Source organism: Ornithorhynchus anatinus, chromosome 8, assembly GCF_004115215.2.
Source record: "Ornithorhynchus anatinus isolate Pmale09 chromosome 8, mOrnAna1.pri.v4, whole genome shotgun sequence".
In the NCBI taxonomy this organism is placed as follows: Eukaryota; Metazoa; Chordata; class Mammalia; order Monotremata; family Ornithorhynchidae; genus Ornithorhynchus; species Ornithorhynchus anatinus.
This window is the reverse complement of record NC_041735.1, coordinates 6,564,297-6,579,776: the sequence shown is the minus strand read 5'-3', so window position 1 is coordinate 6,579,776 and position 15,480 is coordinate 6,564,297. Positions and strand designations below refer to the sequence as shown.

At 46.6% G+C, this 15,480-nt stretch overlaps 1 protein-coding gene across 11 annotated transcripts in view; it reads right to left on the bottom strand.

Annotated features, from left to right (window-relative positions):
- NCOA3 (nuclear receptor coactivator 3) overlaps nucleotides 1–15,480 on the bottom strand; it is a 142,642-nt gene that overhangs the window by 20,946 nt on the left and 106,216 nt on the right. For 8 of the 11 annotated variants that reach the window (XM_029071128.2, XM_029071124.2, XM_029071135.2 and 5 more), the window contains 4 exons: nucleotides 5,591–5,695; nucleotides 3,894–4,066; nucleotides 2,174–2,274; nucleotides 1,006–1,180 (listed from right to left, as the gene is read on the bottom strand). In XM_029071128.2, the coding sequence (XP_028926961.1) occupies nucleotides 1,006–1,180; nucleotides 2,174–2,274; nucleotides 3,894–4,066; nucleotides 5,591–5,685 (544 nt within the window). In that variant the 5' untranslated portion in view covers nucleotides 5,686–5,695. Of the gene's footprint in view, nucleotides 1–1,005; nucleotides 1,181–2,173; nucleotides 2,275–3,893; nucleotides 4,067–5,590; nucleotides 5,696–8,918; nucleotides 9,063–11,545; nucleotides 11,762–13,326; nucleotides 13,347–15,480 lie in introns of those variants that run through there. The other 3 variants (XM_029071127.2, XM_029071125.2, XM_029071129.2) reach the window with 3 other exon arrangements.

Here is a 15,480-nt window from a genome sequence, read left to right as displayed (position 1 = left end):
GAGGGAAGGGGGTGGAAAGAGAACCTTAAGTTGACAAATCCTTTAAGGGATACTTAAAAATCTCCATCTAGAGCAGGAAAGTAGTGATCTCTTCTTCTCCGTGGGATTAGTGTTAGGCTGCCTGAAAGGCAAACTGCAGGAGGAACTTCTCCAGAGCATTTAGCCTGCACTGCAACTTCTTGGCCATTTCGGCCTTGTGAAACCACTAGTAAATTCGGAACCTGTCAAGGTAGTTGTCAAAAAATGAAAAAAACCAAAACACTAAGCCCTTACCTCTGGGTTTGAGTGTGCGGGTCATGCGTGTACTCTGAGAGCGTGTAGGCACCGCATCCTTTTTGATCAGGGTTAGCTAAAGGTCACTCTGCGCTCTTTTTCGAATTTAATCACGGTTCTCTACACAGACTTTGGTACCTCTAAATTACGAACAAGCAGAGCTAAAAGGATGGGATGGAGCGGCCCGCTTATCTCTTCTCTATAGGTCTCAGTTTTCTGCTACCAGCGGCCAACAGCTGTTCGTGGTTCTACAGCTCTAGGCTTCACAACTCTCCCTAGCCTGTCTGGGTCAAGATCAGGGGCCGAGAGGATAATTCGGGGGTCACTGCCCCCGAGACCCTGAAGTGAGAGAAGCACCACAATTTGTAGTTTCAGGCCGGGGACCATAATTTGTTACCGGAAGGGTCGGTTTCCAAGTTGAAGCGGCTCTCAGACCTCTGCGTATTTCTGGTTAGAAAGATCCAAGAAACACGCCGACGTCAAGAGCCTTCCTTCCCAAACCGGTACGGGATGGGGGCAAGGAGGCCGGCTGTGGGGACGCTGGCTCTGGAGACCACGGAATCCTATCTAGATGCTGGAAAATGGTTCCCAGTTTAAGCACTAGCACATTAGGAGAGGAAAGAGTGGGAGAAAAGGAGCGAGGGAGAGAGTAAGGGAAAGAGAAAGCGAGACAGCGAGCGAGTGTGGGGGCTGATGAGAGCGGAGGAGGGTGAGCGGAAGAAGACAGAGTACCTGCGGATTTAGGCAGATTTTTAAGAAAATCCTTCCGGTCCTCTTCATGTAAGATGCTGTATACACTTGTATTTACCAAGTCCTCCTGTTTATACTGCAAATACTGTGTGACGTTTTCTGACACAAAGACAATATTTCCATCTCTGTTCACCACAAACAGAAAGCCATCCAATGCCTAAAAGATTTTTAAATGAATAAAGTAGCATTTCAGTGATTATGTCGGAGTGAGACGCTAATTTTCACTCAAAACGCTTCACGGAAAATCTAAAATGAGTTTACATTTGGGTTGGTGCCACTGGTGTTATTTTTGCGTGAGCCCAAACCCAAGTAAGAATGCTAAATGTCGGCCATCAGGTAACTTTCACGCAACAAACTGAGAATATACAAACCAGAATCTGTAAAAGGAATTAATTCCACTGTGAAGAATTCCACCCAAAGCCCGGTGGCAAGACGAACAATTCCTTGGAACTTTTTTCCTCATTCTCTATCCTCCCTCACCAGACCTTCACACTTTCAATTACAAATAAATCTATTTGAACTGAGTTACTGTTTTTAGAGTGATTCCGGAGGAAGCAGCAAATGTTGTTTATTTTTTTTTAAAAAAAAGCTATGTAATGTGATGGCTCAACCGACCAGGACATTAGGATGTTGGCCTACTATATCCAAGGATTACACGGCAATCTTGAATTTTTAAAGGAAATTCTTTACAGTTTTGAGCATAAAAAGGAAGTTCATATTTTTCCAGCAGTTCTGGAATTTTATTAATAATAACCTACAATTCTCTAGGTAAACAGACCCCATCATACAGCCATTCCCTCTACCAACTCAGCCATTTCAGGGACCATGACCTCACTGTATCACAGTTACGTCTGCACATCACAAGACAGACAATTCTGGAAGTGCTGAGCCCATTCAAGTCCATTTAATTGTAGCTGCCTATTGATACTAAAAGCCTGGAATAGATTTTTTAAGTCTTGAAAAATTCCAAGAGCATTTTCAGCAACCTCATTTAGTTGTTTACCATTCCCCTCGGAAAGACTGAATCAAATAATCGCTTGGAAGGCTTTTCTCCCTGATTTCATTCGCAATTTTCTAACTCCCAAACACGGCCAGCTGCTTAAAAACGGCTAGGATGTCATTGCTGTCGAGTTCAATAGCTGATACTTGCCTGAAGTAGAAGTGGTCCCAAGGAGTCCTTGTCAATAACTCCCTGCCCTGTAGAAGACACATCGGCTTTTTGAACGTCATCATCATTGGGTGTTGCTTTCCCTGAAACACAGAGGAAATTCTTCATTGGCTCTAGTTAGGGTGGCTAGTGGTTAAGATTAGGGTTCTCAGAGGCCCCTTGCATTACGGCATTTCTTCTCCCTCAGCCTGAAAATACGAAACTTCCAAATAAAACCCCAAGTAAAACGGACTTAAAAATTACCCAGATTTTGAACAACCTGAAAAGGCAGGCGATTAATCAGTCGATGGCAATTACTGAGCACTTACTGTGGGCAAGGGCAGCACCTAGGAGAGTACGATACAACAGAGTCGGTAGACACGTTCCCTGCCCACAACGGCCTTACGGTCTAGTGGGGGAGGCGGATGTTAGTATACATAAATCATTTATAACACATAATTTATAGATATGTACACAAGTGCTGTGTGGATGAGGGTGGGGCGAATACCAAACGTCCAAAGTTTTCACGGATCCAAGCGTGTAGGCGGAGGGAGAGGGAGCTGGGGTGAAAAGAGGGCTTAATCGGGGAAGGTTTCTTGGAGGAGGTGGGACCCGAATCCGGGTTTTGCAGGTAGGGAGAGTTGTGGTCTGGCATATGTGGAGAAGGCGGGAGTTCCAGGCCAGAGGGAGGAGGACTACAATTTTCTGAAGGGGTGGTAACGTCAACAGACTGACTGCAAAATAACCACTTTTTTAAGGTATTTGTCGGGAGCTTACTATGCAGGAGGCACTGAACTAAGCGCTGCGGTCGATACAAGATAATCGGGTTGGACACAGTCGAATGGGAAAAACGGTGAATTTAGGATAGTCGAGAGAACAGAACTTCGAAAAAATACCCAAATGAATAAATCAACGATGCCCAGAGAAACTCATGGGGGCCGGGGAGGCTGATGAGATCAACGTGACCTTGAAGATCAGTTAATCGATGCTGTCGACTGAGTGCTTGCTACGTGGAGTGCACTGAACTACGCGTTTGGGAGAGTAAAACAGAGTAGGCAGACACGACTCCTGCTCTCAGAGAGCTTAGTCTAGCAGTGGGAGAATTAATCCACCAACAGCTTCTAGATATTTAGATGGCCATGCTCTCTTCTGGATCCATTATCCCAAAGCTGCATAAATCAAAACAACTAACATCTTCCAACTCAGGGTCTCCCATTATTCCACGGCATTTTTCATTCATATGGGAAGCAGCATGGCCTAGTGGCTAGCCCTGGGTTCTAATCTCAGCACCGCCACTTGCCTGCTGCCTGACCTCGGGGAAGTCGCTTCACTTCTCTGGGCCTCGGTTACCTCTGTTGGAAAATGGGGATGAAGACCGTGAAGCCCACGTGGGACAGAGACTGCGTCCGACCTGATTAACCTGTATCTACTCCAGCACCCAGAGGAGTGTTTGACACATAGTACGCTCTTGACAAATACCATCATTATTATTATTCGTGACTATGATAGAAAAAAGGCGCTCTCTGCAGTGGTTGTTTCTTGGTCCCCGGTATTCCTACCCACGGATCATTCCCAACCCCCAAAACCTATCCCACTATCACCGCTTGAGAGGTAAGAACAAGGGTTACCAAAAAGGTCACCATTTCAATTTACACAATAATGGATTGAACTACGATTTATTTTTTTTAATGCTCTGAAAGTCGCTTTTTTATATTTTGCCTACCTTGTTCCTTTATCTGACGAATCTGCCTTACGGTTTCCTTCAAAATGGCACACTTATCGGGTTTGACATTGAAATTATCAATATCGCTCAGATTAGCAGATATTAACTCAGCAAGCTCTTCTATGTATTTACTTTCCTGCTCACGCCGCCGTTTCTCGCCACTGCAGGTCAGACTTGGGAGGAAGAAAAGGCATTTGATGAAGGTACCATTTGGAATAAACCAAGATCCTGTCACCTCTCCTTTCCAACCCAGCTCATAATTCGCTTTTGAAACCAACATGCGCGCAGTGACCGGAGTATGCGGTTTGACCCATCTGAGACTCGGATCCAGGCAGCAAGAAGACAGCAGGCAGGGGAAGCCATTTCTTTATACACTTGGCTAGTTCTCACTCATTCAACGCATTCAGTCGAATTCATTCAGCGCTTACCGTGTACAGGGCACGGTACTAAGCGCCCGGGAGAGGACAACACAGCAATAAGCAGCCACATTTCCTGCCCACACAAGCTTACAGTCTAGAGGGGGAAACATAAATTAATATAAATTACAGATATGTACATAAGTGCCGTGGGGCCGGGAGGGGGGATGAAGAAAGAGCAAGTCAGGACGATGCAGAAGGAAGTGGGAGAAGAGGAAAGGAGGACTCAGTCAGGGAAGGCCTCTTGGAGGAGATGCTCCAAACTTCAAGTCGGAGTTACCGGAAAAGATGGGGGAGGAGGGATGAGGCAGGGAACCAACACAGGGGAGAAAGAGGAAAAATAATAATAATAATAATTGTGGTATTTGTTAAGCGCTTATTATGAGCCAAGCACTGTTCTAAGCGCTGGGGTAGGTACAAGATAATCAGGTTGGACACAGTTCTTGTCCCTCACGGGGCTCACAATCTTGATCCCCATTTTCCCGATGAGGTAACTGAGACACAGAGAAGTAAAGTGACCTGCCCAAGGTCACCCAAGGAAGCAATAGAGCGAGGCCCTCAGCTAACACAGCGGCCCAGATGAACCCCCGGGGCTGGCCACGGCAGACATACCAGGGAGGAATGCTGCAGTGGTCGAGAAAGGAGCCGCTCTTTTTAAGCAGTAGCTTCCGAGAGGCTTGTAGGACAAAACCAGAGGCAGAAACACTACCAGACCCTGCAGACAACCAAAAGGAGAACCTAACAGAGGATCATCTCTGGGAGGGCAAACTGAGGAAGGAACTGCAAGGTCTGCACTGGCTTACTCAGACAAAGAGGCACATTTCACCATCAGTGCTGCGACCTTTGACAAAGCACACATCTCTCTCTCTCTCTCTCTCTCACACACACACACACTCTCACTCAGAACTATTAATAGCTACTCTTGGTGAAAAATCATTTATCCACTGTAGTTACATGCTTCAAATCCATGAGAAGTTTTTCAGGATTACAAACCAGAAAAGTTAAGCCACTATAGCGATGGATCACAAACAGCTCATCACCTCTGTAGTGGCTTTTCTTTTGTGGTACAGGTGATCAGCTCAGATCCCAACTATGAAAAGTATTGTTTTTCAACATGGTTCGGGGCAAGATGTGCTGCAACATACGGAAATTTCATTAAATAGCAATTTGGGGGGGGTCGGATCATGGAGCAATTCAAACTACACCAACTTAAAACTGTGATCAAAGTGGTAGAGAAGGCATTAATACTCAATACTCTGAGACTTAAAATATTAAACCTACCCTTGTCCTGGGGTGTCACAGGGCAATTTGCGTTTTCTTGAGTCGGCGGTTAGCGGATCCAAGGAGTTTTCTCCTAATCCACTCATCTTGAACATACATCAGCAGCTGAGAAAATGGGGGGGAAAAGGATTATTATGATAAAAATCATTCACCAAACAGCTCCTTGTGGTTGGATTCATTTTGGGTTTCAAACCCTCTTCACCTGGAGAGGTGAAGCTCCTAACATCTTTTTATAATGCATAAATGTTGTTAAAAATTGGATTTTTGGACTCCTTTGCTAACACAGCTCATTCGATCAATCAGTTGTATTTATTGAGCCCTTACTGTGCGCAGAGTACTGTCATGCTCCAGAGAGTACAAAACAACACAGTTGTTTATTTTTTTAAAAATTGTACTCGCTCAACACTTATTATGTACCAAGAGCCGTTAGACGTGCTGGGGTAGATATAAGTAAATCAGGTTGGGCACAGTACCTGTCCCATACGGGGTTCACAGTCTGAATCCCCATTTTCCAGATGAGGCCCAGAGAAGTGAAGTGATTTGCCCAAGGTCACATAGCAGACACAAGGCAGAAATGGGATCAAAACCCAGGTCCTTCCGACTCCCGGGCCCGCGCCCTAACCACGAAGTCACGCTTCTTCTCTAAAGGGTGACGCATCCCCTGCCCAAGACAAGCTTACAGTCTAGGGGGTTGAACAACACACCGGAAGAGCTGGTTTATATAATCTCTACAGTTTAATCTCTCTCAAAACCTAGGCTCGTCCAATCGCAAAGAACCAATCCCAGACGCTTGTGCTTTCTGGGACCTCTAAGGGTGAGTCAGGGTGCCACGGACAGGAAAGCAATTTGGGCAAACATCATTTTCAAAATGAGATATTCGGCACCGGATTCTTTCATTCACAGTAGGGGTCCCTCCGTAATTCAGTTAGTTTCTTAGCCTGCCTGGGGAAAGGCTAAAAGGGCACATTCTGCCTGTGATATCTTGGATCCCTTCCAAGGCCTCCAGGGACACGCTTAATTGGCCTCGTGGCCTGTCGTCTGGTCAAGATGCTTATTAGATAGTGAACGAGATTGCACCTGGTCTCCTATCTGCTCCGGCTGGGAACGACCGGCTGTTAAAAATTTTTAAAAATAAAAAAAAATACTCCTTGGCCCGAAGACACGAAAATATCCAGCCACGAAACCTGAATGACCGATCTGGAATTGTCCCTTTAAGGAATGAACTGTCATCAGTTCTTCAGCACAGAAATATTTTTCAGTCTAAACAATAATAACGGTACTTATTAAGCTCTTACTAGGTGCCAGGCACTGTCCTAAGCGCTGGTGGTGGGCTACCGCTAAGGAAAACGGAACCGGCCAGTAGTCAGACGGGAGGACCGTTAGCGAGGTTACGGATTACGGCGGAAGGCTGGACGCCCTGGAGGAAAATCGATCCGTAGAGTCGCTATGAATCGGAAATGACTCGATGGCATTTGATGAGGATAATAGTGAACCCACGCAATCATTTTGAAACATGCACCAAGTTCACTAGGTGGCAGGCTGCTACCAAGCAGGTGGAAAAGCTACTGGAAAACAATCTCTAGCTGGATTTGTTCTTTGCGTCTTGAGAAGACCAAGTCGACAAGAGAGGTCGCATCCACGGGTTGAGTCACTACCCGACAGAGAATCTCTTGGACACCTTGCCCGGGAAAAACACGGCACAGTGTCTTTACTGAACAGCCTTTCCTACCTACTGGCTCTTTTGCAAAACTCCTAATTCGTAGATAGCTTTATGAAATGTTTTTTTCTCAATGTAATCCGAGGCCTTGAAAAATCTGAAGGGTGAACGTCTGTTTAATCTTCAAATTTTTCAAGACCACGAATTACACTGGGCGGGGGGGGGAAGCATTTCGAAAAGCTATCTATGGATTATGAATTTTGCCAAAGAGCCAGTAGATTTGGACCCCAGGACTTTAATAAGGTAAATCACAGCCTGGATTCGAGCCTGAAAAACTTTAAAAAAAAATTGAGTTTGTCAGTGTTTTTTCTTGCATAAAGCAGTGCAGCATTAAGAAGAAACTGCATTTAAGAGAAACCGCGTTCCAACTGCTCTTTAAACTTGAGCAATTTTCCCCCGTTTCTACATGGTCCGGAAAGTCAGAGTCGCGCGGAGAAAATAGGTTTTGAGAAAGTCGATGCAGAATGGAGAGAGCAAGTGATCAGTCCTTAAAAAGGCAGTCTAAACCAGCATTATGTAGCTGCTACTCTTGATTGGCAGAAAGGCAAAGGAGAAAAGAGGAAAAAAGACTAAGGATGGTTTTTTGACTATGGAGCCCTCGACTGAGAGTTCTCCATTTTTAGTTCCTTTTTTAGGCTTTAGAATTCCTTAGCAACCGAGGTAATTATCCAGAAAGTTATTAAAGCAAAAATCACTAATTAAAAACACAGTAGTAATGATGTTTATCCATCAAATAGGAAGGCATAATTACTCCAGGTGCTTAATACTTTTCATGCAAAGAAATGGAGAAATAAATGCTAAACTATTTTTCTTTCAAGGAAGGTCTAACAGCTTTTTTTCCTAATTCTTTAGAAGACAGATAGGTCCTTTGAGATAAATTGACCTGATAAAACTGTCCCACTCCCCCCCCGCAAAAAAAGACTGCACGAAATATTCACACAAATGGGGCGGGGGGGGGGCGGAAGATTAATCTTCTGCACAACAGAAACACTGTCACACTTGAGCAAGATTAAACAAATGTTCTTTACGTATTTCTCCAAGATTACATTAGTCAAGAGGAGACTCTCTCCTAAACTACTAAGATTAAAATAGTACAAATACATTTCCCTAAAAGGCTGTCTTTTGAATATACAAAAAATCATTGTCATTCTAGAGTGATCCAAGTAAACTGTTAAAAAACCCACTTTACTATCTGATACTTCTACTTTCCTTTAGAAGTGAATGAATTAACAGCAGGAAACATATACTTTCAAAAGCTACCACTCCAACCTATATTATCTCTTATAGAAAGTTTCCTAAATGGCATTCTGATGATCTCAACAATTAAGTGCACCAAACCCCAAATGACCAACCAAATTCCCATCTCCCAGGGAGTCAGGAAGTTATTTTACTTCATTTTTAACCCAAGATTACAATGACACCAGTGATATTTATTAAAATCAGCAGGAGTCTAAACTGCTCCCTGAAACCAGGAAAAAATATCCCTTTGGAGGACCCAGATATTTGCAAAATTAGGAAAGGTAGATCTTGGACTTTATCTACATCCCAGAAGGCAAAGGTTTTTCCAAAATAGGCAAAGATTTTTCCAAAATCTGAATGTATAAACCTTACCCAGAATGAAGGTTAAGTGACTCATCCCAACTGAACGGTAGGATTGATACATTTTTAGCAAACTTCTCTAAATGCTTATTTCCACACTCCTGTAAAATTCTTCTCATCCATCTGGTAGTATGATTGTAATTGCACTTCTCTATTCTTTGAGAGGTCAGATGAAACAGAATTTTGGAAAAGCATAACAGTCACCAAGGTTTGTGCAAACTCCCACAAGCATAGAATTTTTTTTTAATGGTATTTGTTTAGTGCTTACTATATGTCAGGCACTGTACTAAATGCTGGGGAAGACACCTGCTAATCAGGTTGGACACAGTCCCTGTTCCACATGGGGCTCACAGTCTTAATCCCCATTTTGCACATGAGGGACCTGAGGCCTGGAGAAATGAAGTGACTTGGCCAAGGCCACACAGCAGATGAGCGGCAGAGCTGGGATTTCATTCCAAGTCCTCTGACTCCCAAGGCCCGGGCTCGAACCTTTAGATCCTGCTGCTACTTCTCCAAAATGGGCCCTACTTGCCCAACAGAAAGAAAATGAGCACTGGTATTTTCAAGAACCTCAAATTTAAAAGACTAAACGAGAATTAAATTTGGTAGAGGGGCAAGTAGTATAAACCTCCCGTTCTGCTTCTTCAGGGTTAAGGCATCAGGAGGAAGCTTGGCCATTTACAGCACAGCAGCCGAATGGTCCAGGAAACAGGAAGTACTCCCAGTCCCAAAGGAAAAGATAGCCATCACCCATTAGTATTTTCCTTTCTTTTGGGGTCTTACCCAAAAAAAATGAATAAAAAACCAACCCACCAAAAGGCCTCAGGAGCCACCAGCACGGGCGTGGGAGTCAGAGGTTGTGAGTTCTAATCCCGGCTCCGCCACTTGCCAGCTGTGTGACGCTGGGCAACTCACTTCTCAGTGCCCTAGTTATTTCATCTGTAAAATGGGGATAAAGACTGTGAGCCCCGCGTGGGACAACCTGATCACCCTGTATCTACCCCAGCGCTTAGAACAGTGCTTGGCGCATAATAAGCGCTTAACAAATACCATTATTATTACTACTGTTATTATCATCGAAGTGGAAAGGAAAGGTTCCTCGAGACTTAAAGTCAGCATGCCTCGGATGGATTATTGCGATTTTCTTCGATATTCAGAATGTCTTTTAATTATCAAAGGAATGAAATTAGACACGGGGATTCCGACGCCCTTTCGGGCAGAATGGCACCCTTTGAAACAATGGACTAAGGCGTGTATGTCTTGGCTAGGGTGAGACGTCGACATCCGCACTGCTGGCCGATGTTGCTATTCATTAAACTGTTATTCACCTGTCGCTGGAACGAACCTTCGGAAAGCGGCGAGGAGCCTGTTTAAAATGGCGGCTTTTACGTTCTCCGTGGGTGCCACGTAAACTCGGGAGAGGAATAATTGCTTTGGGGTCTCCCTCCGATTAGTTTCTGAATTTCTCCATTTATAAAACGAGGAAAACGATATAAGCATTCTACCAGCCTTCGCTGGGAAGAAATGAGGACGGGTAGAACACTTGATTCTCCTGGAGAGACACTGAAAATTCAAGGTACCTTTGCTGGCCCTAATCCTCCAAGTACCGAGGGACCGCAGACCTTATCATTTAGAGGTCAACGAATGCTCTCATATCAATCGACCAATGGTTCTTATTGACCGCTTACTCTGTGCAGAGCACTGTACTAAGCACTTGGGAGAGTACAATGCAATAGAATTAGCAGACACGTTCGCTGCCCGTAGTGAGCTTACAGTCCAGCGTCAAATCGCTCTGGTAACACAATAAACCTGGGGAGACGCGAGAGAAATCAGAAAGTCAGGGAGGAAAATTAGGCTACCCAGGTCGTAATACGTAGGGGTGGAAGACACGGGAAAGGACCTGGAAAACCCCAAGCAGTCAATGGCATTTATTGAGTGCTTACTGTGTGCAGAGCGTTGTACTAAGCTCTTGGGAGAGTACGTTACAACGGAGTTAAGTGGTATTTGTTAAGCACTTACTACGTGCCAGCTACTGTACGCTAAGCGCCGGGGTGTATACAAGCAAATAGGGTTGAACACAGTCTCTCCCTGCCTCATGTGGGGCTCGCCGTCTCAATCCTCACTTTTCAGATGAGGTAACTGAGGCACAGAGAAGTGACTTGCCCAAGGTCACACAGCGGACAAGTGGCAGAGCCGGGATTAGGACCCATGACCTTCTGACTCCCAGGCCCGGGCTCTATCCACTAGGCCACGCTGCTTCACAGAGTTGGTAGACGTCATCCCCGCCCACAAGGAGCTTATAGTTTATAGGGAGACGGGCACTAAAATAAATTACAGATAAGGGGGCGTAGTACGCAATAACCATTGAAAGCCCTATTCTGAAAGAGGGGAGATGTATATCTGGAGAAGAACCTAGTGTGGATTTTAGTGTGGATTCACAGAAGTGAATGAATATTTGCACTCAAGGAGCTTGCAGTCTACAGGGAGACGGGCACTAAAATAAATTCCAGATAAGGGGCATAGTACGCAATAAGCTTCGAAAGCCTTATTCTGAAAGAGGGGGAGATGTATATCTGGAAAAGAACTTAGTATGGATTTTAACTGCAGATATTTTACTCTTCTCGAGAACGGATTTTTACCTTTTCCTTCCTTCCATCCTTCCTTCCGTGTGTGTGGTATAAGTGCGACCTGTGGCTTGGTTTTATCCTGCAAATGCGGAACGGGGATCTGGGGGCTCAACAGCCCCAGTGCATTTCTGAAGTGGTTCGCTCTCCAAATTTGGCCCTTTGGGACTAGACCGTCTCTCTTAAAACAGGGATCCTGAGAGCTTAAGGAAATGCCTGGTAGCACTCATGCTGAGGTGGAGGGAAAAAAAAAATAAGTCAGAGCTAAGTTTTGGGTTTTTTTTTCCTTTTTCAATAATTTTCAAAGATGGGAATCTAAGCTTTCAAAAACCAAGCTAATCATCAGCACCTATGTTAAATGCTGAAATTCACCCCCCAGCCTTAACTCCCTCTGCCTTCCCCAGTTCTCTCTACCGGAGAAAACAGCACGGCCTGGGAGTTAGAAGGTCCCGGGTTCTAACCCCGGCTCCGCCGCCTGTCCGCTGGGTGACCTTGGATAAGTCGCTTCCCTGGGCCTCGGTGACCTCATCTGTCAAGTGGCGATTGAGACAGTGAGCCCCGTGTGAGACAGGGACTGTGTCCAGCCCGATCTGTTTGTATCCACCCCGGCGCTTAGTACGGTGCCTGACACACAGTTAACAAACACCACAATTACTATTATCTCTGTTTCTTGCTCCTTTTGTTTACCTCTCTGAGCCGGCAAAGGATCCCTTCGGTGGTTGAAGGCTTAAAAACTAACAAAAAAGCACCACACACTCAAGAATGGAGTATCTTGTTAATTAGGCGGTGCGATACGGCCTACTGGACGGCTGCACGTCCCTAGGAGTCAGGAGTCCCAGGTTCTAATCCCAATTCTGCCCTTGGTCGGCTGTGGGATCTTGAGGAAGTTACTTAGCCTCTCTGAGCCTCAGCTTCCTTACCTGCCCGTAATGCACCTGCTCTTCCCAGCTTTTACAGGGTGGGCCTCACGTGGGCGAGTGACCGTGTCCGATCTCAATCATCCAATCACACCAATGGCATTTATTAAGCACTTGCTTGTGTGCAGAGCACTGCGCTGATAATAACGTTGGCATTTGTTAAGCGCTTACTATGTGCAGAGCACCGTTCTAAGCGCTGGGGGAGATACAGGGTAATCGGGTTGTCCCGCGTGAGGCTCACAGTTAATCCCCATTTTACAGACGAGGTAACTGAGGCGCAGGGAAGTGAACTGACTCGCCCACAGTCACACGGCTGACAGGTGGCAGAGCCGGGAGTCGAACCCACGACCTCTGACTCCGAAGCCCGGGCTCTTCCCACGGAGCCACGCTGCTTCCCTAACGCAACTGGTAGGCACAATCCCTGCCCTCGAAGAGTTCGCAATCTAGCGGGGGAGACGGACATTAGAATAATAATGATGATGGTACCTGTTAAGCGCTTACTATGTGCCAGGCACCGTACTAAGCACTGGGGCGAACACAAGCAAATTAGGTTGGACCCAGTCCCTGTCCCACATGGGACTGAGAGTCTCAGTACAAAATAAACGGACACCTTTCCCGCCCACAACGAGCTTACAGTCTCACACTGTCCTCTCCCAAGCGCTCAGTCCAGCGCTCCGCACACGTAAGCGCTCACTAAATCCGATCGACTGAGGTAATACCGTACCTACCCCGGCTACTAGTAGAGTGCTCGGCTCACCGTTAATACTTTAAACCAAAACTAACCCCAGACAAAAAATCCCCAATCAAATCACTTCCGGCTTGCAGGCGGCACGAGCAGAGTGTCTACCAATCAACCGGTGCTATTCCTGAAGCGCTTACCGTGGGCAGGGAAGCAGCGTGGCTCGGTGGAAAGAGCGCGGTCACGGGTTCGAATCCCAGCTCTGCCACTCGGCCACTGTGTGACCGTGGGCAAGTCACTTCACTTCTCTGGGCCTCAGTTCCCTCATCTGTAAAATGGGGATTAAGACTGTGAGCCTCACGTGGGACCACCCGACGACCCTGTATCTCCCCCAGCGCTTAGAACAGTGCTCTGCACACAGTAAGTGGTTAACAAACACCAACATCATTATTATTATTACTGAGCGCTTACATTCCAAAAGAGTGAGGAGACACGATTCCTGCCCCCTAGGAGTCTGTGACCACCGATTCCTCCGACTGAGGGTTTGACGAGACATTCTGGAATGGCAAGGACGGCAACGGCCAAGTCTAACGCTATACGGTACTCGCCCGAGCGCCCAGTAGAGTGCTCTGCACGCTGTAAGTGCTCAATAAATACGATAGACGAATGCTATCCTTTCACCCGGTCACTTATCCTCAACCGGATGAGAGGCGGGTCGGTGCCACCCGGTCGCCCCCGCCCCTCAATTCGGAAACTCCTACGCTCTCTTCTGGCTTCTCCCAAAAAGGAAATCTAGTCAGCAGAGACGGGTGAGCAGTCAGAGGTATCGGCAGGAGCGGGTTGCTGCTGGGTTTGGGGCATGGCTGCTCTATTAACAATAATAATAATAATAATGCTGGCATTTGTTAAGCGCTTACTACGTGCCAAGCACTGTTCTAAGCACTGGGGTAGACACAAGGCAATCTAGTTGCCATTCGTTCAATAGTATTTATTGAGCGCTTACTATGCGCAGAGCACCGTACTAAGCGCTCGGGAATGGACAATTCGGAGATAGAGACCATCCCTGCCCAATGACGGGCTCACAGTCGAATCGAGGATGTGCGGATGGAGGATGTGAGCACGGAGCTCACAGTCTTAATCCCCATTTTACAGAGAGGTTCAGTGACTCGCCCGCAGTCACACAGCTGACAAGTGGCAGAGCCGGGATTCCGACTCCAAAGCCCGTGCTCTTTCCACCGAGCCACGCTGCTTACCCTCTCCATGATTCACATATGCCCATCCGAGCTTTCCGTGCAACGCTCCCTGCGTGGCATACCGATGACAAGGTTTTGAAAACATGCCCTGAAGTAGTGTTACGTTTCCACTGTGCCAGATTTTCTTATAAATATAACGGCATTTTGTTAAGAGCCCACTACGTGCCGGGCGCCGTTCTAAACACCGGGGCACGATACAACGCAATCAGATCAGACAGAGTCCCCGCCCCACATGGGGCTCGCACTCTTAATCCCCACTGTACGGTTGAAGGGATCGAGGCCCAGCAAAGTGACTTGCCCAAGGTCACACGGCAGACAAGTGGCGGAGTCGGGATCGGAACCCACGTCCTCCGACTCCCAGGCCTGTGCCGTCGCCGCTAGGCCGTGTTGCTTCTCTTTTGAAGCTTATATTGTACTCTCTCATCGCCCAAGCCCGTCATACAGTGCTCTGCACACGGTAAGCGCTCAAAAAACCCACTACCTGAAGTCTCCAAGTTCCCCCAGTTCAGTGGTTCATCCACTAGGCCACACTGCCTTCCGTCTAGGGTATGATCAAATGCACTAATTAGCGAGTGTTTCTGCTCTCCGGAGAATTAGAGTAACTTAAGGAAAAGTTTCCAACAACAGCTGTGCATTTGGATTGATTTATTGAAAACCGCTTGAAGCGCTGTGCGGAGTAGAGACGGTTCGAGCTAATTAGAAAAATAAATTGCTCTCGGGAAGCACTTACGAAGCATTCACGTGTAAAAGCATACACGGTAGCTCCGGCCCCAAAATCGGGAGCTCCGGAACTGACACTCTGACTCCGAACGCTCGAGAGCTAATCTCTTGCCAGATTGGTCCAAGCACGGTACTTGGCTGATTTCCCGTCCTTTTAAAAACTCGGTTTTATGGTCCTCTCCCCAACGCTCAGTACAGTCCCCGCACATGGTAAGCGCTCAGTGAATACGGCCGACGGACTGAGGCTTCACGGGGCTGGACAGAAATGCGTCAGTGCACGATTCGTTCATTCGCTGGCATTTATTGAACGCTTGCCGGGTGCGGAGCGCTACACTAAGCGCTCGGGAGAGGGAAACGGAACGACGGACACATTCCCTGACC